This window comes from Ranitomeya imitator, chromosome 3, assembly GCF_032444005.1.
Source record: "Ranitomeya imitator isolate aRanImi1 chromosome 3, aRanImi1.pri, whole genome shotgun sequence".
Classification (NCBI taxonomy): domain Eukaryota; kingdom Metazoa; phylum Chordata; class Amphibia; order Anura; family Dendrobatidae; genus Ranitomeya; species Ranitomeya imitator.
Window position 1 is genome coordinate 709202958 of NC_091284.1, and position 22556 is coordinate 709225513.

A 22556-nucleotide genomic window follows, 5' to 3' on the forward strand; every position below is an offset into this window, starting at 1 on the left:
TTGAGGAGGCTAATTTGCATATTCCAGGTGCCTTCTGGGAAAAGCGAAGAGTCTCCCTAAGCTAGAAGATCGTTGGGTACAGCCGGGACCAGCTGCTTGGAAAGCATCACCAAACCAGGGATTCAAGCTTGAGGAGGCTAATTTGCATATTCCAGGTGCCTTCTGGGAAAAGTGAAGAGTCTCCCTAAGCTAGAAGATCGTTGGGTACAGCCGGGACCAGCTGCTTGGAAAGCATCACCAAACCAGGGATTCAAGCTTGAGGAGGCTAATTTGCATATTCCAGGTGCCTTCTGGGAAAAGCGAAGAGTCTCCCTAAGCTAGAAGATCGTTGGGTACAGCCGGGACCAGTTGCTTGGAAAGCATCACCAAACCAGGGATTCAAGCTAGTGATGAGAAATCTAGTTCATTTTGGTGATTAGTTCACCATGAACTAGTTCACTGAAAAGATTAGTTCAAAAGATTAGTTCATTAGTTCATTTAGTTCAGTATTTCTCTGGATTCTGCTGAGAAGAGATGGATCAGTTCTAGTTCATTACACAGAAGCTGTGGCTCCTAGGATGAGTTATAGTTTTGTTAAAATGATCAGAAATAGTTAATACATCTGATCATTACATAACAAACTCTTATTAAAGGGGTACTCAGTCTGGAGAAAAAAAAAATTCAAAAGTTATTTATTCAAGTTAGTAATTTTTTTTTTCTTTGTGAAATATTTATTATTATTAATATTATTTAAATGGCGTGACAGATTGCCCACAGAACCGCAAGCTACACTTATCACATTTGAGCAGTAGGAACATTTTGCTTTCTTCTGATCTCCACTAAGGCTACGTTCACATTAGTGTTTTGCGTGTTTGCGTCGGGCGACGCAGCGGCGACACATGCGTCATGCGCCCCTATATTTAACATGGGGGACGCATGGACATGCGTTGTGCGACGCATGCGTTTTTTTTTCCGCAAGCGTCGGGCGCAGAAAACGCAACAAGTTGCATTTTTCTTGCGTCCAAATTTCAGCAAAAAAGGACGCATGCGTCGCAAAATGCAGCGTTTTTGCATGCGTTTTGGTGCGTTTTTATGTGCGTTGCGTCGCCGACGCAGCGGCGCACAACGCAAATGTGAACGTAGCCTAAGTGTGAAATGATTCCATACCTGGCTTCTTTCTCTTCAATGTATTATCAGCATACATTATGGTCACTTGCAGTCTCTGGTATTGAGCACTGAGCAGTCAGACAGTATTCATTTCACACCACTGCAATAGGTGGCAAAAGGAAGAGATGTGGTGAAACTACACAGAACTACAGATTTACCAAGCTGCCGAACAGTAAATGTATCTTTTGCTGCCCATAGCAACCAATCACAGCTCAGATTTCACTTGGCAGAGCACTGCACTACTGCAGTATCAGAAAGCTGACCTGTGATTGGTTGCTATGGGGCAAAGAAAATGTTTCTATTAGACAGCCTGATAATTCTCCACCCTATCCTGGGAGGAGCTGATAGGGAATGCATCATGTCATGTGACCTGTGAACTAAATGAACTATGTGTACTAAATGAACTATATGAACTGCTGAACTAGATGTTCTGTATTGAGGCTGATCCTCTACAGGAGGCGGATCTTATCACAAAGACTGGTGAGGGGCATGAACCACTACAGAACACTCTCATACACACATTAGCTGTGTCTGTCTACTGTACAATTTCAGTTTTTATTATTACTATTATATTTGTATTTACTATTTGATGTGTGGTATAGTGTTTTACTACCTTCTTTTCCAGCATCAGGAGCTATAAAGAGCAAGTGTAAGACCAGGGATCTTCAGTGTGAGGAGCTGTGTGAGGGATCACTCTCTGTCTCCTCCCACTTGCTGTTTAGTTCATAATGAACTAATCTCTGTCAGGATGGTGAACTAGATGAACTAGTTCACTCTGAAGATTAGTTCATTTTGAACTACTCACTCACGAACTACCCATCACTAATTCAAGCTTGAGGAGGCTAATTTGCATATTCCAGGTGCCTTCTGGGAAAAGCGAAGAGTCTCCCTAAGCTAGAAGATCGTTGGGTACAGCCGGGACCAGCTGCTTGGAAAGCATCACCAAACCAGGGATTCAAGCTTGAGGAGGCTAATTTGCATATTCCAGGTGCCTTCTGGGAAAAGCGAAGAGTCTCCCTAAGCTAGAAGATCGTTGGGTACAGCCGGGACCAGCTGCTTGGAAAGCATCACCAAACCACGCAAGAGAGCTTGTCTGAGTAGATTACACAAGAAGGAAAACGCACAGCAAGTCAGCAGGATCTAGGAGCAACATGGCAGATGTGACAACCTACATGGTGAGCTGCAGCATGTACTACATGTTCACAGATCGACCAGAAGAAGAATCAAATTTCACCTGTCAGAAGTGTAGACTAGTGGCCCTTTTAGAAGAAAACGTGCGGGGTCTGGAAGAAAGAATAGCAACTTTGAAACTCATCAAAGAGAATGAAGACTTTCTAGACAGAACAGAAGCATCTCTACTGGTCACAGAGGGTGAAAAAAGTGTCAGAGAACCTCCAAAAGCAGATGAGTGGAAGCATGTGACCAAAAGAAGCAAGAAGACCATGGAGAAATCACCAACCACACAACTGAAGAACCGATATCAAATCTTTGTAGAGGATGAAGATGGCACACCTAAGGATGAAGCAATACCAGCAAGCAAAAAAGAAAAGGGCACACAGCAACAAGTGACAGCAAAAAGTACAGCCAAGAAGCAACGAAAAGTGGTGGTGGTGGGAGACTCACTACTGGGAGGCACAGAAGCAGCCATCTGCAGACCAGACATAACTGCAAGAGAAGTATGCTGCCTTCCAGGTGCGATGATCAAGGATGTGACCGATAGGATACCAAAGCTCTTCAGCTCCAAGGACGTCCACCCATTTCTTCTGATACATGTTGGCACCAATGACATGGCAAGGAAGGACCTACCGACAATCTGCAAAGACTTTGAAGAGTTGGGGAAGAAAGTAAAGGAACTGGATGCACAGGTAGTTTTTTCTTCTATCCTTCCAGTAGACGGGCATGGCACCAGGAGATGGAACAGGATCCTTGATGCAAACAACTGGCTAAGACGATGGTGCAGACAACAAGGATTCGGATTCCTGGACCACGGTGTGAATTACTGGTACGATGGACTCCTCGCCAGAGACGGACTACACCTCAACAAACATGGGAAACACACATTCGCCAGAAGACTCGCTACACTCATCAGGAGGGCGTTAAATTAGAAGAAGAGGGGACGGGAAGAAAAACAGACTTGAACAAAGAAGACCCAGGAAAACATACTCAGATGGGAGGTAAGAACATTTCTAAAACAATCCACAGCGAGGAGATTGGAACAAAACAAAATCCTCTAAACTGCATGCTCGCAAACGCCAGAAGCCTGACAAACAAGATGGAAGAACTAGAAGCAGAAATATCTACAGGTAACTTTGACATAGTGGGAATAACCGAGACATGGTTAGATGAAAGCTATGACTGGGCAGTTAACTTACAGGGTTACAGTCTGTTTAGAAAGGATCGTAAAAATCGGAGAGGAGGAGGGGTTTGTCTCTATGTAAAGTCTTGTCTAAAGTCCCCTTTAAGGGAGGATATTAGCGAAGGAAATGAGGATGTCGAGTCCATATGGGTCGAAATTCATGGAGGGAAAAATGGTAACAAAATTCTCATTGGGGTCTGTTACAAACCCCCAAATATAACAGAAACCATGGAAAGTCTACTTCTAAAGCAGATAGATGAAGCTGCAACCCATAATGAGGTCCTGGTTATGGGGGACTTTAACTACCCGGATATTAACTGGGAAACAGAAACCTGTGAAACCCATAAAGGCAACAGGTTTCTGCTAATAACCAAGAAAAATTATCTCTCACAATTGGTGCAGAATCCAACCAGAGGAGCAGCACTTTTAGACCTAATATTATCTAATAGACCTGACAGAATAACAAATCTGCAGGTGGTTGGGCATCTAGGAAATAGCGACCACAATATTGTGCAGTTTCACCTGTCTTTCACTAGGGGGACTTGTCAGGGAGTCACAAAAACACTGAACTTTAGGAAGGCAAAGTTTGACCAGCTTAGAGATGCCCTTAATCTGGTAGACTGGGACAATATCCTCAGAAATAAGAATACAGATAATAAATGGGAAATGCTTAAGAACATCCTAAATAGGCAGTGTAAGCGGTTTATACCTTGTGGGAATAAAAGGACTAGAAATAGGAAAAACCCAATGTGGCTAAACAAAGAAGTAAGACAGTCAATTAACAGTAAAAAGAAAGCATTTGCACTACTAAAGCAGGATGGCAGCATTGAAGCTCTAAAAAACTATAGGGAGAAAAATACTTTATCTAAAAAACTAATTAAAGCTGCCAAAAAGAAAACAGAGAAGCACATTGCTAAGGAGAGTAAAACGAATCCCAAACTGTTCTTCAACTATATCAATAGTAAAAGAATAAAAACTGAAAATGTAGGCCCCTTAAAAAATAGTGAGGAAAGAATGGTTGTAGATGACGAGGAAAAAGCTAACATATTAAACACCTTCTTCTTCACGGTATTCACGGTGGAAAATGAAATGCTAGGTGAAATCCCAAGAAACAATGAAAACTCTATATTAAGGGTCACCAATCTAACCCAAGAAGAGGTGCGAAACTGGCTAAATAAGATTAAAATAGATAAATCTCCGGGTCCGGATGGCATACACCCACGAGTACTAAGAGAACTAAGTAATGTAATAGATAAACCATTATTTCTTATTTTTAGGGACTCTATAGCGACAGGGTCTGTTCCGCAGGACTGGCGCATAGCAAATGTGGTGCCAATATTCAAAAAGGGCTCTAAAAGTGAACCTGGAAATTATAGGCCAGTAAGTCTAACCTTTATTGGTGGTAAAATATTTGAAGGGTTTCTGAGGGATGTTATTCTGGATTATCTCAATGAGAATAACTGTTTAACTCCATATCAGCATGGGTTTATGAGAAATCACTCCTGTCAAACCAATCTAATCAGTTTTTATGAAGAGGTAAGCTATAGGCTGGACCACGGTGAGTCATTGGACGTGGTATATCTCGATTTTTCCAAAGCGTTTGATACCGTGTCGCACAAGAGGTTGGTACACAAAATGAGAATGCTTGGTCTGGGGGAAATTGTGTGTAAATGGGTTAGTAACTGGCTTAGTGATAGAAAGCAGAGGGTGGTTATAAATGGTATAGTCTCTAACTGGGTCGCTGTGACCAGTGGGGTACCACAGGGGTCAGTATTGGGACCTGTTCTCTTCAACATATTCATTAATGATCTGGTAGAAGGTTTACACAGTAAAATATCAATATTTGCAGATGATACAAAACTATGTAAAGCAGTTAATACAAGAGAAGATAGTATTCTGCTACAGATGGATCTGGATAAGTTGGAAACTTGGGCTGAAAGGTGGCAGATGAGGTTTAACAATGATAAATGTAAGGTTATACACATGGGAAGAAGGAATCAATATCACCATTACACACTGAATGGGAAACCACTAGGTAAATCTGACAGGGAGAAGGACTTGGGGATCCTAGTTAATGATAAACTTACCTGGAGCAGCCAGTGCCAGGCAGCAGCTGCCAAGGCAAACAGGATCATGGGGTGCATTAAAAGAGGTCTGGATACACATGATGAGAGCATTATACTGCCTCTGTACAAATCCCTAGTTAGACCGCACATGGAGTACTGTGCCCAGTTTTGGGCACCGGTGCTCAGGAAGGATATAATGGAACTAGAGAGAGTACAAAGGAGGGCAACAAAATTAATAAAGGGGATGGGAGAACTACAATACCCAGATAGATTAGCGAAATTAGGATTATTTAGTCTAGAAAAAAGACGACTGAGGGGCGATCTAATAACCATGTATAAGTATATAAGGGGACAATACAAATATCTCGCTGAGGATCTGTTTATACCAAGGAAGGTGACGGGCACAAGGGGGCATTCTTTGCGTCTGGAGGAGAGAAGGTTTTTCCACCAACATAGAAGAGGATTCTTTACTGTTAGGGCAGTGAGAATCTGGAATTGCTTGCCTGAGGAGTTGATGATGGCGAACTCAGTCGAGGGGTTCAAGAGAGGCCTGGATGTCTTTCTGGAGCAGAACAATATTGTATCATACAATTATTAGGTTCTGTAGAAGGACGTAGATCTGGGGACTTATTATGATGGAATATAGGCTGAACTGGATGGACAAATGTCTTTTTTCGGCCTTACTAACTATGTAACTATGTAACTCCTTGATTCCTCAGCTCTAACTCCTTGACTCTCTAACTCATTGACTAACTCCTCCCTCTCGTTTCCCTGACAACTCCTCACAACTGACACTCTCTGCACCCACACCCTCTACCCAATCCCTTCCTGCACCTGAGAGTTCTGGTGTTGGATGCGAGTTCTGGGTAGTATCCCCTCCTTACCCGAGAGCGGAGTACCACACCTCTGACTGAGGTGCAGTACTTGTGTGGCAACTGGACCCTCAGGGGCACCACATAAGTGTATGGGTCCATGAAAAAAATCAGAACGCATTCAGATGCCATCCTTGTGCTGTCTGCTTTTCACACACTGATAGGAAAAGCTTCTGAAACCTCTATCAGTTGTTTTTATATGGTAAACTCTGATGTTGAGCCCAACACTGACCAAAATCTGATGGGAATCTAATGAAAACACTGATGAAACTCAGACTTCATTGACATCTGGGAATGACTCCTTAGGAAGAAAAATGCAGCAGAAAACGGTTTTATCATTTCCTTTTTTTTTTTTTCAAATAAACAACAGACATGAAAGCATTAAATATTGCACATAAACCAGTTTTCATATCACATAAAACCTACCAGCACAAAAAAATGTTGCACCAAGAATGATTGTGTATATCCTTTAGGGATGTGCCTGGTATACAGTACATGCCTAGCTGTGAGAATGTACATGTATATTGTTTGGCAACATATAACATTACTTTGCTGTTTAGTTTAAAAAAATAAGCGTATAAAAAATACCACACCTAGAGTATCCTGAAGGCTAACAAATGTAGCAATACATTAAGGGCTCGTGCCCACAACTGATATCTCAAACGATTGTTACCCACAGATAGCACTCGTACCTATGATACTCTATAGGGCTATACACATGTCCGATTTCTTTTCCTCAGATCAAATGGCCCACAGAAGAAAGCAGAGACATGTCCGATTTTGATCTGATTGGTCAGATTAAAATTAGCAATGGAAGACTATGGGGCCGTGAAAAAAAATCAGACCATTCTCAGATGACATCCGAATATGGTCCGATTTTCACAGACTGATGCGCCCTTCACACATCTGTGTTTTTGATACGAGTGGTGTAATTTTCCACATGTACCGGGGACACACTCCCATACCCATTATATTCTATGGGGCTGCCCACATGCTTGTGTGATTGACATGTGGACATGTCCATTTTTTTTATGGCAGCAAAGATGTCAATACGTACCCCACATGTGCAAACGGATGACATAAAGTCTGACATCTGTGTGCTCTCTGTGTTTCCTATCGGAATAGAATACAGAATAGAAATGACAGATGTTTAGGTGTTAAAGATGTGCAAAGATCTAGATAGATAGATATGGGGTAGATTCTGTAGATAGATATCTGTGAAATACATAACTATTGCCTTGCGTGTCTAGCTTATTGTACATGGATTAACCTAAGATATTATTCTGCTACAGATGTTTCTGGATAAGTTGGAAATTTGGGGCAAGAGGTGGCAGACGCGGTTTAAAGATAAATGTAAGGTTATACACATGGGAAGAATGAAAGCTGAATTGGGAAACCACTGGGTAAATCTGACATGGAGAAGGACTTGGGGATCCTAGTTAGTGATAAACTTACCTGGAGCAGCCTGTGCCAGGCAGTGGCTGCCAACAGGATCATGGGGTACCTTAAAAGAGGTCTGGATACACGTGATGAGAGCATTATACTGCCTCTGCACACTGTATCTTACAGTTATTAGGTTCTTTAGAAGGATGTAATAATAATAATCTTTATTTTTTATATAGCGCTAACATATTCCGCAGCGCTTTACAGTTTGCACACATTATCATCACTGTCCCCGATGGGGCTCACAATGTAGAATCCCTATCAGTATGTCTTTGGAATGTGGGAGGAAACCGGAGTACCCAGAGGAAACCCACACAAACACGGAGAGAACATACAAACTCTTTGCAGATGTTGTACTGGGTGGGATTAGAACCCAGGACTCCAGCGCTGCATGGCTGCTGTGCTATCCACTGAGCCACCGTGCTGCCCCAGATGTAGATCTGGGGATTTACGCTGGTTATTGGGCCCTTCCCAGCCTAAAAATACCAGCCCGCCTCCTCATTAGCATATACATTCAGAATGGGATTACTCTGCACTGGAGCTTTAGGACCATTCATTTGGGGTACCCATTATCTTGTAATTCCAAGCTCTTCATGGCCATATATTCTGTTGGGGGGGGAGTGTAATGTATATGACAGATTAATGTATGTTACAGCTTAAAATTTAAATAAAAAAAGACAGAATTCATGGTGCAAAAATGCAGTGTAAAAAGCCACCCTCAGTAAATAACGCTGTGCTTTTTTCCTTATGCTCTGCTGGTATTACAACTCAAGTATGTTCTCGTGGATGTGCCTAACTTGCACTAAAATCTGGCCAATAAAGAATAGGCATGGCGCTAGTTCTGTACAACCCCTTTATTAAAGGAACCCTTATGTTATTAAATGTAACTTAAGTAAATTAATTGTGTTACATTGCAGGTAAACCATCAGAAATTCTGCAGGAGGCACAAATCGATAGGATTCCTATGTCACTGTGTAACAGTAGTGGATGGTACAGAGGGTTTCTTACCAACAATATGATTTGTGCTGGTTTTGAGTCCGGAGGAGTCGACTCTTGCCAGGTAGGTAGAATGCAGTGAGGTCAGATCCCCAAAACCCCAGTAGTAAGTTCACTGATCTATTGTTTTGAAGAGGACAAAATCTGGTGCAAATAGTAAAAGAAAGTCAACCCCTATTAACCCGAGAAAAAGTTCCCATTCTATGTTGTACAGGAGTGCTGAAAAAAATACCAAATTGTGGGGTATATATGCAAATGTGTCATCAACATTGGCAGACACACTAGTTATAAGAAATGTTCTGTGGTTCATGAAACACACAGGTGTTTTTTGCATGCTTTTTTCATACATTTAGGCTACATTACCGTGATTGGTTTTTGGTGCATTTTTGACACTAAGTATTTGCGCTAAGCAAAAACGCTGTCCAGTGTCTTACAGTCCCAGCAAAGTGGATGGGATTTATAGAATCTCATGCCCTCTCTGCTTTTTGTTTACTCAATGTTATCCGACTTGCATGTAGACACGTAGGTTCCCAGCAGATCTGAGACCACCTTGTCCATGGCTGCTGGGCATGCATGAATTGGACAAATGAGATAAATGAATAGCAATATTGCTCTGAATAATAAGAAATAAATAGAAGTATTTATATCTACCCAAAAAATCAGACTTCAGCCTCGAGAGGTATTCATGCTAGACACGTAGGTTCCCAGCAGATCTGACACCGCCTTGTCCTTGGCTGCTGGGCATGCATGAATTGGGCAAACTATGTGCTAGGTGTCTCAATTTTTTCTTATTATCCAGAGCAGTATTGCTATTCATATTTCATATATTTCATATTTACATGCTTTAGCACTACAGAGCACAACCTCTTTTGTTTATTTTTTATTTAAAACATGTAATACCAAAAAGAGAATAAAACCTCATTGTCAAAAACATGATAAAAACACATGAAAAAATGCAATGAAAAAAACACAAGTAACTTAATTTATCCAATAGGTAGAGAAATAGTGAAGAAAATCTGCAACATCAAAAACTTGCCAAATACTCATCGTGTGAACATAGCCTTAGGGTATTTTCACTCGTAACATTTAGATGTATTTCTACTGGCCAGAAGACCATAGTGTAAATTACACACTTTCTTTAGACCTAAAGGGTAGGTTTTCCCCTTATGTAGAGTGACATGCCAGGTCTGGCAAGCCAGTATGAGGAGACTTAAACACCTTGCAAGCTCCTCTGGGAAATTAAATATGCAAATAGCCACTTATTGGAAGTAGCAATCCTAAAGGTACCGTACACTAAACGCCTGGCCTGGCCGTGATTATTGGTAAGTCGTTGTGTAGCCGCTGGAGAGCTGTCACACAGACAGCTCTCCAGCGACCAATGATGCCGAAGTCCCCGGGTAACCAGGGTAAACATCGGGTTACTAAGCGCAGGGCCGCGCTTAGTAACCCGATGTTTACCGTGGTTACCATTGTAAAAGTTAAAAAAAACAAACAGTACATACTCACATTCCGGTGTCTGTCACGTCCCCCGGCGTCAGCTTCCCTGCACTGTGTCAGCGCCGGCCGGCCATAAAGCAGAGCACAGCGGTGACTTCACCGCTGTGCTCTGCTTTACGGCCGGCCGGCGCTGACACAGTCAGTGCGGGAAGCTGACGCCGGGGGACGTGACAGACACCGGAATGTGAGTATGTACTGTTTTTTTTTTTTAACTTTTACAATGTATGAATTCAGCAGGAAAAAAGAAAGAAACCAGAACGTATCGTTCCTAATCACGTCTGACCACTTTTAACTAACAACCCAGCATAGCCAGCCACTAGACTCTAAAACTTAACATTTAATATGTATACCTCTAAAATTATGTGTAATTTAAAAACAATTTGGTGCTCATGTTTAAACGTACACTAGACAAGAAAAATGGCATGATCTCACCCAATTGCTGACTCTCTTCTTGTTATAGATTCCTGTGCTTATTGAGAGCACGGCATGGGACGGAGACCAATAGACCTTTTCCAATGGGGGGGGGGAGAAAAAAAAAAAAAAGATATAGGTAGGTGGGGGGGAAGGGTTTGAAGCTATCTTCCCTGTCGTGCCCCGTGTATAAGACTCCCGCCCTAACAAGGGCAGTCCCCAAGTTTGAGCCTACTTAGTGAAGCCCTTTAGTTAGTATAACCACCGTGGATGATATGTCCTCTTTCTCTTCCCAACGCGTTTCCCTCCCCGTTACGGGGGTTCATCAGGGGAATAAAATGTCCAGGTTAAATGTCCAGGTTAGTGGAGGTATTCTGCAGTGGCAGACATAACCTCATTCAGCGGCGTCCTCCATGTGAGGATAAGGCAGTCCTGGGATAAAGGGACTGCCTTATCCTCACATGGAGGACACCGCTGAATGAGGTTATGTCTGCCACTGCAGAATACCTCCACTAACCTGGACATTTAACATGGACATTTTATTCCCCTGATGAACCCCCATAACGGGGAGGGAAACGCGTTGGTAAGAGAAAGAGGACATATCATCCAGGGTGGTTATACTAACTAAAGGGCTTCACTAAGTAGGCTCAAACTTGGGGACTGCCCTTGTTAGGGCGGGAGTCTTATACACGGGGCACGACAGGGAAGATAGCTTCAAACCCTTCCCCCCCACCTACCTATATCTTTTTTTTTTTTTTTCTCCCCCCCCCCCATTGGAAAAGGTCTATTGGTCTCCGTCCCATGCCGTGCTCTCAATAAGCACAGGAATCTATAACAAGAAGAGAGTCAGCAATTGGGTGAGATCATGCCATTTTTCTTGTCTAGTGCACGTTTAAACATGAGCACCAAATTGTTTTTAAAGTACACATAATTTTAGAGGTATACATATTAAATGTTAAGTTTTAGAGTCTAGTGGCTGGTTATGCTGGGTTGTTGGTAACTTTTACAATGGTAACCAGGGTAAACATCGGGCTACTAAGCGCGGCCCTGCGCTTAGTAACCCGATATTTACCCTGGTTACCAGTGAACACATCGCTGGATCGGCGTCACACACGCCGATCCAGCGATGACAGCAGGTGATCAGCGACCAAAAAAAAGGTCCTGATCATTCCCAGCGACCAACGATCTCCCAGCAGGGGCCTGATCGTTGGTCGCTGTCACGCATAACGATTTCGTTAACAATATCGTTGTTACGTCACAAAAAGCAACGATGTCGTTAACAAAATCGTTATGTGTGAAGGTACCTTTAGTCAGTATTGCCCCTTTAACGAGCCTTGCATTGTGACTTTGGACTGCTACTTCCAATAGGTGGCACTAGAGTTCAAGTCCTCCTCCTCTCTATTTGCAGTTTGCACACTTTTTTGTGCTAACACATTTTGATCTCCATAGGAATAAATGCAGTATAGAAAAAAAAGTTGACATGCTGCATTTAAAAAAAAAAACACAAAAAATCTCAAGGTAAAAAAAAATGCATTCTGTAAATGAGACTTTATAAATCTCATTTATTTTGCTCTTACTGTAAAATACACATTTTTTTGTATGAAAAACACAAAATGTTACATGTAAATAAGCCCTCACTGTGTTTTTTGGGTCAGTGGCATTTTTTCCTACACACAACATGCTCTAGGGGTGGTATTTTTTATAGGATTCCATTGTGAAAGAAAAAAATGCATAAAAATCATAGTTTTTATAATCCAGAAAGAAAAGATTGCAAAATAAAAACAAAACTGTATAATAGAAACCTAAGGGTATGTTCACACTAAGTTCTTTGCTGTGGATTTTCTTTGAGTACTTAATGTTTTGTCAACGGAAAATCTAAATTGCTGTTTATATAGTAAGTTTTTGTGAGATTCTTTGTTTTTATTGCATCGTTCAATAAAAAATAAATGATTCTTTGATTAATGTTTCCTTATGAGATCAGCTTGAAACTTGAAACAGAAAAAATGTGGAAAAAGGAACTTCGAAAACCTCTGCAAAACCACTTAAAAAAGGATTCAAAAATTGCATCCAGTCTAAAAGCCCGACCATTTGCACCAGGCAGTAACCCTATTCCGTCACATCTCCTCCAGTCTCTTTCCATTGCTGTCACCACTCATCTAACAAAAATATTCAACCTCTCTCTCTCTTCTGGTATCTTTCCCTCATATAACGGGAACCTGTCACCTGAATTTGGCGGGACCGGTTTTCGGTCATATGGGCGGAGTTTTCGGGTGTTTGATTCACCCTTTCCTTACCCGCTGGCTGCATGCTGGCCGCAATATTGGATTGAAGTTCATTCTCTGTCCTCCATAGTAGACAATCTTGCCTTGCGCAGGCGTGTACTACGGAGGACATAGAATGAACTTCAATCCAATATTGCGGCCAGCATGCAGCCAGCGGGTAAGGAAAGGGTGAATCAAACACCCGAAAACTCCGCCCATATGACCGAAAACCGGTCCCGCCAAATTCAAGTGACAGGTTCCCTTTAAGCATGCCATCATACATCCATTACTAAAAAAAAATCCCTCGATCAAAACTGTGCTGCTAACTATAGACCTGTCTCTAATCTTTCCTTCATCTCTAAACTCCTGGGACGCCTAGTCCACTACCATCTTATCTGCTATCTCTCAGATAACTCTCTTCTCGACCCTCTACAATCTGGTTTCCACTCTTTACACTTTCCCAAAACTGCCCTTACTAAAGTCTCTAATGATCTACTAACATTTAATCTAACGGTCACTGCTCCCTGCTAATTCTCTTGGATCTCTCTGCAGCATTCGACACTGTGGATCAATAGCTCCTCCTCACTATGCTCTGCTCCATCGGACTCAAGGACACAGTTCTCTCCTGGTTCTCCTCCTATCTCTCTGACTGCTCCTTCACTGTATATTTTGCTGGCTCCTCTCATCTTCCCCTTACTGTTGGGGTTCCTCAAGGATCGGTTTAGGGCCCCTTCTCTTCTCTTTGTATACTGCCCCTATTGGTCAATCAGTAGATTTGGTTTCCAGTACCATCTTTATGCTGATGACACCCAATTATATACTTCTTCTCTTGATATCACGCCTGCCTTTTTAGAAAACGCTAGTAATTGTCTTACCGTGGTCTCTAACATCATGTCCTCCCTCTATCTGAAACTGAACCTGTCAAAAACTGAACTCCTTGTGTTTCCTCCCTCTTCTAATGTACCTATGCCCGACATTGCCATTTCCGTGTGTGGTTCCACCATTACTCCCTAGCAACATGCCCTCTGTCTTGGGGTCATACTTGATTCCAAGCTTTCATTTACCCCCCACATCTGATCACTGGCTCTCATCTGCACCTCAAAAACATTTCTAGAATTCAACCCTTTCTTACTTTCGACTCTCGCTGTTGCTCTTATTAATTCTCGTCTGGACTATTGTAACTCTCTGCTAATTGGTCTCCTTCTTACCAAACTCTCCCCTCTCCAATCTGTCTTGAATGCTGCAGCCAGGATCATATTCCTCACCAATCGTTGCACCGATGCCTCTACCTTGTGCCAGTCATTACACTGGTTACCCATCCACTCCAGAATCCAGTACAAACTTATTACCCTCACCCACAAACCACTCCATGGCTCAGCACCACACTACATCTCCTCCCTCGTCTCAGTCTACCACCCGACCCATGCCCTTTATTCTGCTAATGACCTGAGGTTAGCATCCTCCATAATTAGAACCTCCCACTCCCGTGCCCTAAAAACTCACTTGTGCAGACTCACTTGCCATCTCAACACATTAACCTAAGTTTCCCTGTGTTGCCCATTCAAATTTTTTCACTATAACCAGGTTCCTCGCATCATGTTCTCACATGCTTTATGCATTTAATAGCCCTCTATGTCTGTACTGTTACATACTTAGGCTGCCAACCGGTTCATGCAGCATTACATGAACACCCAATTCTTACACCTTGGCTGGGCCGAACAACGAGAACAATTTGCCTGGTTGCTAGGGAATCCCCACATGTACTCATCCTGGCTAATAGCTGTAAATCATTCAGGTGCTGCGATGAAAACTAAATCTCCGAGCAGTCATAAATACTCGGAGGTCACCCGAGCGTGCTCGGGAAAACCCGAGCAACGAGTACACTCGCTCATCACTAGTCTGACTCCTACATGCTCCCTTAAGGTACCTTCACACATAACGATATTGTTAACGATATCGTTGCTATTTGTGACGTAGCAACGATATCGTTAATGAAATCGTTATGTGTGACAGCGACCAACGATCAGGCCCCTGCTGGGAGATCGTTGGTCGCTGAATAAAGTCCAGAACTTTATTTCGTCGCTGGACTCCCTGGAGACATCGCTGGATCGGCGTGTGTGACACCGATCCAGCGATGTCTTCACTGGTAACCAGGGTAAACATCGGGTAACTAAGCGCAGGGCCGCGCTTAGTAACCCGATGTTTACCCTGGTTACCATGCTAAAAGTAAAAAAAAACAAACACTACATACTTACCTACCGCTGTCTGTCCTCCAGCGCTGTGCTCTGCACTCCTCCTGTACTGGCTGTGAGCCGGAAAGCAGAGCGGTGACGTCACCGCTCTGCTTTCCGGCTCCCAGACAGTACAAGAGGAGAGCAGAGAAGCAGAGCGCAGCGCTGGAGGACAGACAGCGGTAGGTAAGTATGTAGTGTTTGTTTTTTTTTACTTTTAGCATGGTAACCAGGGTAAACATCGGGTTACTAAGCGCGGCCCTGCGCTTAGTTACCCGATGTTTACCCTGGTTACCGGCATCGTTGGTCGCTGGAGAGCGGTCTGTGTGACAGCTCTCCAGCGACCAAACAGCGACGCTGCAGCGATCCGGATCGTTGTCGGTATCGCTGCAGCGTCGCTAAATGTGAAGGGGCCTTTAGTCTAACCACTTTTTTATGCTATAGGCCACGTGAACACGTTGAGTATTTGGTGAGTTTCTTACCTCAGTATTTGTAAGCTGTCATAGAAAACATTAAAATCCCTAAAGCCATGCTATTGAGGGGGCATTCACCTCCCTCCCTTCTCCTCTTTCACAAGATTTCCAGTAGGAAAAAGAGCTTACATTCTAAACCTCCTGGTTGTAGAATTACACAATAGACATATGGAAGTAGGAAATTTCGTATAGCTGGGAAGTGACAAATCTAATTAAAATTCCTTTTGAAGCCCAGACTCCATGTTGGGGACAGGTAATGAAGACAAGATACCTATTGTGATGAAGTTTGGTGTTTGATTAGAGAAGGGGCAGGATGCTCTCTCCAGAATGAGCTGCTATAATTAAAGAACTTCCACCCCAGACTTTGTGTCTCTGGAGGAAAGTTCTGAATATTGGGGTATGTATAGATCTGATATTAATGGGACATACATTTTCAATAAGAAAAATATAGAAAGTCAGCTCACCCATCTATCGGTCCCAGTATCCAAGCAAGGAAGCTGCAGTGTAGCAGGAATAAGTGAATAATGAAGGTATAATCCAGCCCAGAAAGGTCCTTTAAAAATGTTTTTAAAATCTTTATTAGAAAAATATCTTTCATAAAAAGTTGCATATCTTAAAAAATAACAACCTCCATATGGGAATGTAATGTGGGCAGACGCGTTTCGAACAACAGTTGCATGAAAGACTAAGAACTGTTGTTTTGAGCTAGATTATACCTTCATGATACATTTTCAATTTCACGACTAATCGGTGAAGAATATGCATATTTTTTCATAAAAAGTGACACCTGCCTATAAGCTCCAAATCAGGAGTGGCCAGATCACTGACAACAGCCATGTCAAGTTTGGTCTCTGGGTAAAGGTAAAATCCAGATAAAAAATATGGTGACGATCTTGAACTTCAGGAGTGAAGATATTGTTAATGTTGGGAATTTCATAAAATCCTGAAGGGCTTTTATTTTCATAAAATCCCACAACCCGGCCCATGTGAGGTCAGCAAGACGGGCGGGTGTGTGGATGTAACTTAGGTGCTGATAAAAGGTCAAGGCGAATTGTGATTAATGCCAAGGAAGATATATATATATATATATATATTAATGTAGACTTGATCCACGTTAACCAGACATTTTCAGTCAGATTGCTTCCATCTGCTACCTAAGCCATTTCTGTGACCAGTTACATAGGTTGAAAAAAGACCTAGGTCCTCAAGTTCAGCCTTTCTCCACCAATTGTTCATTTTGTCACTAAATTAACTATAACCCCCAATGTTATGTGTACTGAGGAAATCAACCAGCCCTTTTTAAAAGCTGTTATAGTGTCTACCACTACTACCTCTTGTGGTAGGGCATTCCACCTTCTGACTGATCTAACTGTAAATAACCCTTTCCTGTTTAGCTCTCGGAATTGCCTTTCTTCCATCCGTAATCCATTTTATTTTATATAAAATGTATTGTTTTGTCCCATTTGTAAAATCTATTGTATATTTTTATAAACACTGCCTCTCATTCTGGATTAAAAATAAAATGTAATAGTTCTCTTCCTTTTGTTCTGTAAACCTCCCCCCGAAGTCATACACTACCAGAACCAGGTGTCCAGTCGGCCTGTGTTTAAAAAAACAATCGGTGGTGGCAGTGAGTAGTTCTTGGATTATCGTGGAGTTAGTAGATATACGCATATTCCGTGCATGGGAATCGGAAGTGTATAAACCATACGCTCACTGTTAGTTTCCCAATAGCCGGCCTGAGTGGAAACAGCCATAGCCTCCTCCGTTAAACGTTGGTCAATTGCGTAATTGTCCAGACGATAGGTTACAGCAGAGGGCTGTTTGTGACAAAAAGATAACAGCGTGGGTGGTTCAGTAATGACCCTCCTGGTCAATCAATTGGTAGCAGTGGAGGTATCTGAGTGGTCTCTCCTGCGCCATCCCTTTACAAAAGCTAAAACCAGTAGTGGGTGAAAAATATTGAAATGGTGCACATTTCTACACTTTTCCTCTGACTGTTGCACTCCTGATGTTGGCTTAAAAATACTGAGGTAAAAAAAACCCTCACCAAATACACAACATGTGTATGTGGCTTAAGACTCCCGTGCGTACTATGACTGAATACTTATAGCAGAGTTCAAAATAATAGCAGTCCAATATGACTAACCATTTTAATCACTGTTCTTGGTATAAATTATATTACCACATCTCAAACAATTTACCAGTTGGTGCAGTAGATTCTAAGAAAACCAACAGACTTAGCATTCATGAGCTGTATGTTTTTGAGTCTGTGTATCAGAATAATTAATTGAAAGTGAGATGTTGAAAATAATAGTATGGAGTTCAATTAGTGAGGTCAATCATCCTGTGAAGTAACAGGTGTGAATCAGGTGGTCTTTATTTAACCCTGCTGTTCTGTTGGTCAAAAATGACCGACTTTGAACTTCAATATTCTTTAAAATATTCAAGATGCGGCTCTGAAACCCGTGGCCGACCGACCTATCCTCATTTAAGTCAATCAACCACAAGTTTCAGAACCGCATCTTGAACACCCCAAAAAATACCAAAGTTCAAAATAGGTCTCCCCAGACCGAACAGAACAGCAGGGTTAAGGGTGAAGCCAGGACATGTTGTAGATGCATTTCTCCTTGAAAGCCTGAGAAATATGGGTCGTTCGAGACATTGTTCAGAAGACCAGCATTCTTTTATTAAAAAGTTGGAGAGGGTAAAATTTATAAAGGAGTGCAAGACAATGATGGGCTGTTCAGCTAAAATGATCTCCAATGCTTTAAAATGGAAAGCCAAACCAGAGAGACGTGGAAGAAAACTGAAGACTACCATTTGAATGGATGGAAGAGTAGCCAGAATGGCAAAGGCTCAGCCAGTGATCAGCTCCAGGATGATGAAAGACCGTCTCAAGTTACCTGTGAGTACTGTGCAAATTGTCTCATCAGAGAGGAAGAGGGCTAGAACTCTAGTGCCACCTATTGAAAGTAGCAATCCTAACAGTCAATGTCGACCCTTTAACGAGCCTTGTCACATGACTAAGCCAAACCAGAATCTCAATTTGCAATGTGAGTACTGTGACAGTTAGAAGACGCCTGTGTGAAGGTAATCTCTTAGCAAGAAGTCCCACTGTGTAAAAAAAAAAAAAGGCATGCACAGAAGTGGATAAAATTTGCCACAGAACACATTACCTTGCCTAGAAAGAAATGGAGAAACATTTTGTTGACTGATGAAAGTAAAATTGTTGTTTTTGGGTCCAAGAGTCGCAGACTGTTCGTCAGATGACCCCAAACTCTACATTCAAGCCAAAGTACACTCTGAAGACAGTGACGCATGGTGGAGCAAGCATCATGATATGGGCATGGTTCTCTTACTATGGTGCCAGACCTATTTACCGCATACCAGGGGTCATGGACCAGTTTGCATATATTAAAATACTTGAAGAGGTCATGTTGCCTTACACTGATGAGGATATGCCCTAGAAATGGCTGTCTCAAGAAGATATCAACCGTAAACACATTTGTGAACGAGCAAAATCTTGGTTCCAGTCCTACAAATTTATTGAGGTAATGAAGTGGCCAGCCCAATCCCCGGACCTTAATCCGATAGAACATTTGTGAGGTGACATCAAAAATGTAGTTTCTGAGGCAAAGCCAACAAATGCCCCAAAAATTGTGCGATGTAGTCCAAGCATCCTGGGCTGGAATAACAGCTGACAGGTGCCAGAAGTTGGCCGACTCTCTGCAACATAGATGTTAGGCAGTTCTAAAAGACTGTGCGTAACAACTAAATATTAGGTTAGGCTAGGGTCACATTGCGTTAGTGCAATCCGTTTAGCGCTAGCAGATTGTGCTAACGCAATGTTTTTACCGGGGCCGCGGTAACGTCCCCGCTCTCGCAGATCCCCGATCTGCGAGAGCGGGGAACGGACCGCGGGCGCGCCTCGGACACTGCAAGCAGCGTCCGCGGCGCGCCACAAAACACCGGCGCGTCGCTAGCGCGTGCCGAACATGGCACGCGCTAGCGCTGCGCGTTCCCATTGCCGTGAATGGGCGCGCTAACGGACGCGTTGCACGGCGTTAATTTCGCCGTGCAACGCTGTCCGTTAGCGCGTTCCCATTAACGCAATGGGAACCTAGCCTTAGTGAATGCTCAATCCTCCAAAAAAATAGTACATAGTGTGAGTTTTTAAAGACAAATGCAGACACTGCTATTTTTTTTTTTTTTTTTTAACAGCCCAATGTTCATTTTTTATTTTCTGTAAAGTAGTTAAAATTATGTACATTTTTCTTCATGTTTTGAATTAGAAAACAGTGTGCAATGTTCCCAATGCTGGTAATAAAAACCATTATTAAGATTTTGTGATTAAATCATGTTTTTTAACACACTGCTATTATTTTGAACACTACTGTAGATATTGATTGACTTAAGTAGACCAACGACTGGCTTTGTCCATATAAAAAGGAGGCATTTAAACGAAAATAATACAAATCGGCTTAGCTCTACCTACTCCAACAAACTGCTGACAGATCACACACAATATGTAACGTCAGTGCAGAAATAAATTGTTTTACCTAACCAGTCTCATGTAGGTTTGATGTCAGTGAATGAGAACTCTTTTTGCATTCCGAGATAGCAAACCTTGTATATAGCCATAAATAGCAAAAGACTGACTGGCACTTCAAAACAGGAAACTGGTGTGCACAGGTGCAAACAAAGCGTAGCCATCCGTGTACATAACAATCAAATAAAGTTGTACTCTGTAGCGCTGAAGCATGTAAATATGAATAGGATTACTGTTCCAGATAATAAGAAAAAATGGAGATACTTAGCACATCATTTGGGCAATTTTGCCCAGCAGCCAACGTCAAGGCGATCTCTGGTTTGCCAGGAACCTACATGTCTAGTGTGAACACCTTATTTTTCCCAGTAAAACCACCTTGGTGTGATTGACATTGCCGTGTGTATAAGCACTATGAAGCACTGTCCTCTGAGTTCAGCTCTGCTTGCTTGTGTATAGGACCTGAGTATTCAGTCACTGGGGGTAACACTGAACTTTCACTGTTATATTGTAGGGAGATAGTGGAGGACCTTTCGTCTGTTATATAGGGGAGGTTCAGCGCTTCTACCAGTTTGGCATCACAAGCTTTGGATATGGTTGTGCTGAGGCCAAATATCCAGGTGTCTACACACGAGTAGAAAATTTTGAAGACTGGATTGCGATGCAAATGGCGAACGCTGCAGACCGTATAGACGGTGGGATCCACGATGCAAGACGTCTTCTGAGTGCCATAAAGATCTGCATTATAAATGCTATGCTTTTAACATTATTTCTGTAAAATGTATGAACAGCAGAGAATCATCAAGACTACAGGCAATAAAGATCAAGGGCCCTGTACAACAAGACAGACCTTTGTTTGTTATTCTAATCTAAAAAAAAAGCGTTTTATTTCATTTATTCATGATCATTTTTTACATCTGCAAAAATGTGCCTGAACAGAACATGCTCGTCCTGGATTATATTTTATTATAGTGCAAATTCATATTTGATATCTGTACACAAGAGATTGCATTTTAGTTCTTATTTCACAAATTCTATAGTTTTTTATGTATTCATTAAAATGTAAATGATTCATTAGAACACGTTTTACTTTTTTTAAATTAATTTTTCTCAATCGCTTCATTGGGGACACAGAAAACCACAGGTGTACGTTGCTGCCACCAGGAGGCTGATACTAAGAATTACAACTAGGAAAAAAAGGCGACTGCTCCCCAGCAGGTTGGACCCACATACTGACAACTCAGCTATTCAGTTTATCTTAGGCCCCTTCACACGTCCATTTTTTAAGGACCACAAATGCTGACATACCCACCCATTGTATTCAATAGTGGTGCGCACATATCGGCTTTTTCACATGGATCATGTGTCTGTGAAAAATCCGCAGACATGTCAGGTTTTTCGCTCAGTATGAACAAAATGCATGCTGCACACTGGTGACACATGGATGACATCTGTTTGTCATCAGCATGACACATACCGGCGCCTGGGAAGAAGCGGTACAGTTTGCGCTGTTCCCAGATGCCAGCTTCTGAAGACAGCTCTCATCACTGTCGCTTGATCTCCCTGAGATCAGCGCCACCAGGCAAAAATGATGAGTTGTGTTCAGCACCCGCTGTTTACATTCAGTTTAACCCATTCATGACCTGAGCTTTTTTTCGTTTTTGTTTTTCGCTCCCCTCCTTCCCAGAGCCTTAACTTTTTTATTTTTCCATCAATATGGCCATGTGAGGGCTTATTTTTTGCGGAACGACACCATTGGTTTTAGCATGTCATGTACTCATAAACAGGAAAAAAATTACAAGTGCGGCAAGATTGCAAAAAAAAAAAAGTGCAATCCCACACTTGTTTTTGTTTGGCTTTTTTGCTAGGTTCACTAAATGCTAAAATTGACCTGCCATTATGATTCTCCAGGTCATTATGAGTTCATAGACACCAAACATGTCTAGGTTCTTTTTTTTCTAAGTAGTGAAAAAAAAAACCCCGCGGCGTCTCCAATTTTCCTGATCTGGGGTTAGGTGAGGGCTTATTTTTTGCGTACCGAGCTGAAATTTTTAATGATGCAATTTTTGTGCAGATACAATTATTTGATCGCTTGTTATTGCATTTTAATGCAATGTCGCAGCGACCAAAAAAACGTAATTCTGGTGTTTTGATTTTTTCTCGCTACATCGTTTAACCATCAGGTTAATCCTTTTTTTTGTTGATCGATCAGGCGATTCTGAATACGTCGATACCAAATATGTGTAGGTTTGATT

At 42.1% G+C, this 22556-nt stretch overlaps 1 protein-coding gene across 1 annotated transcript in view; it reads left to right on the plus strand.

Annotated features, from left to right (window-relative positions):
* Positions 1-21144, plus strand: part of TMPRSS12 (transmembrane serine protease 12) — a 79673-nt gene extending 58529 nt beyond the window's left edge. Inside the window, exons 7-9 of the mRNA XM_069759884.1 lie at positions 7733-7793; positions 8801-8943; positions 20816-21144. Coding sequence (XP_069615985.1) covers positions 7733-7793; positions 8801-8943; positions 20816-21079 — 468 coding nt within the window. The 3' untranslated portion in view covers positions 21080-21144. The remainder of the gene's footprint in view (positions 1-7732; positions 7794-8800; positions 8944-20815) is intronic.
* Positions 21145-22556: the final 1412 nt, after the last annotated feature.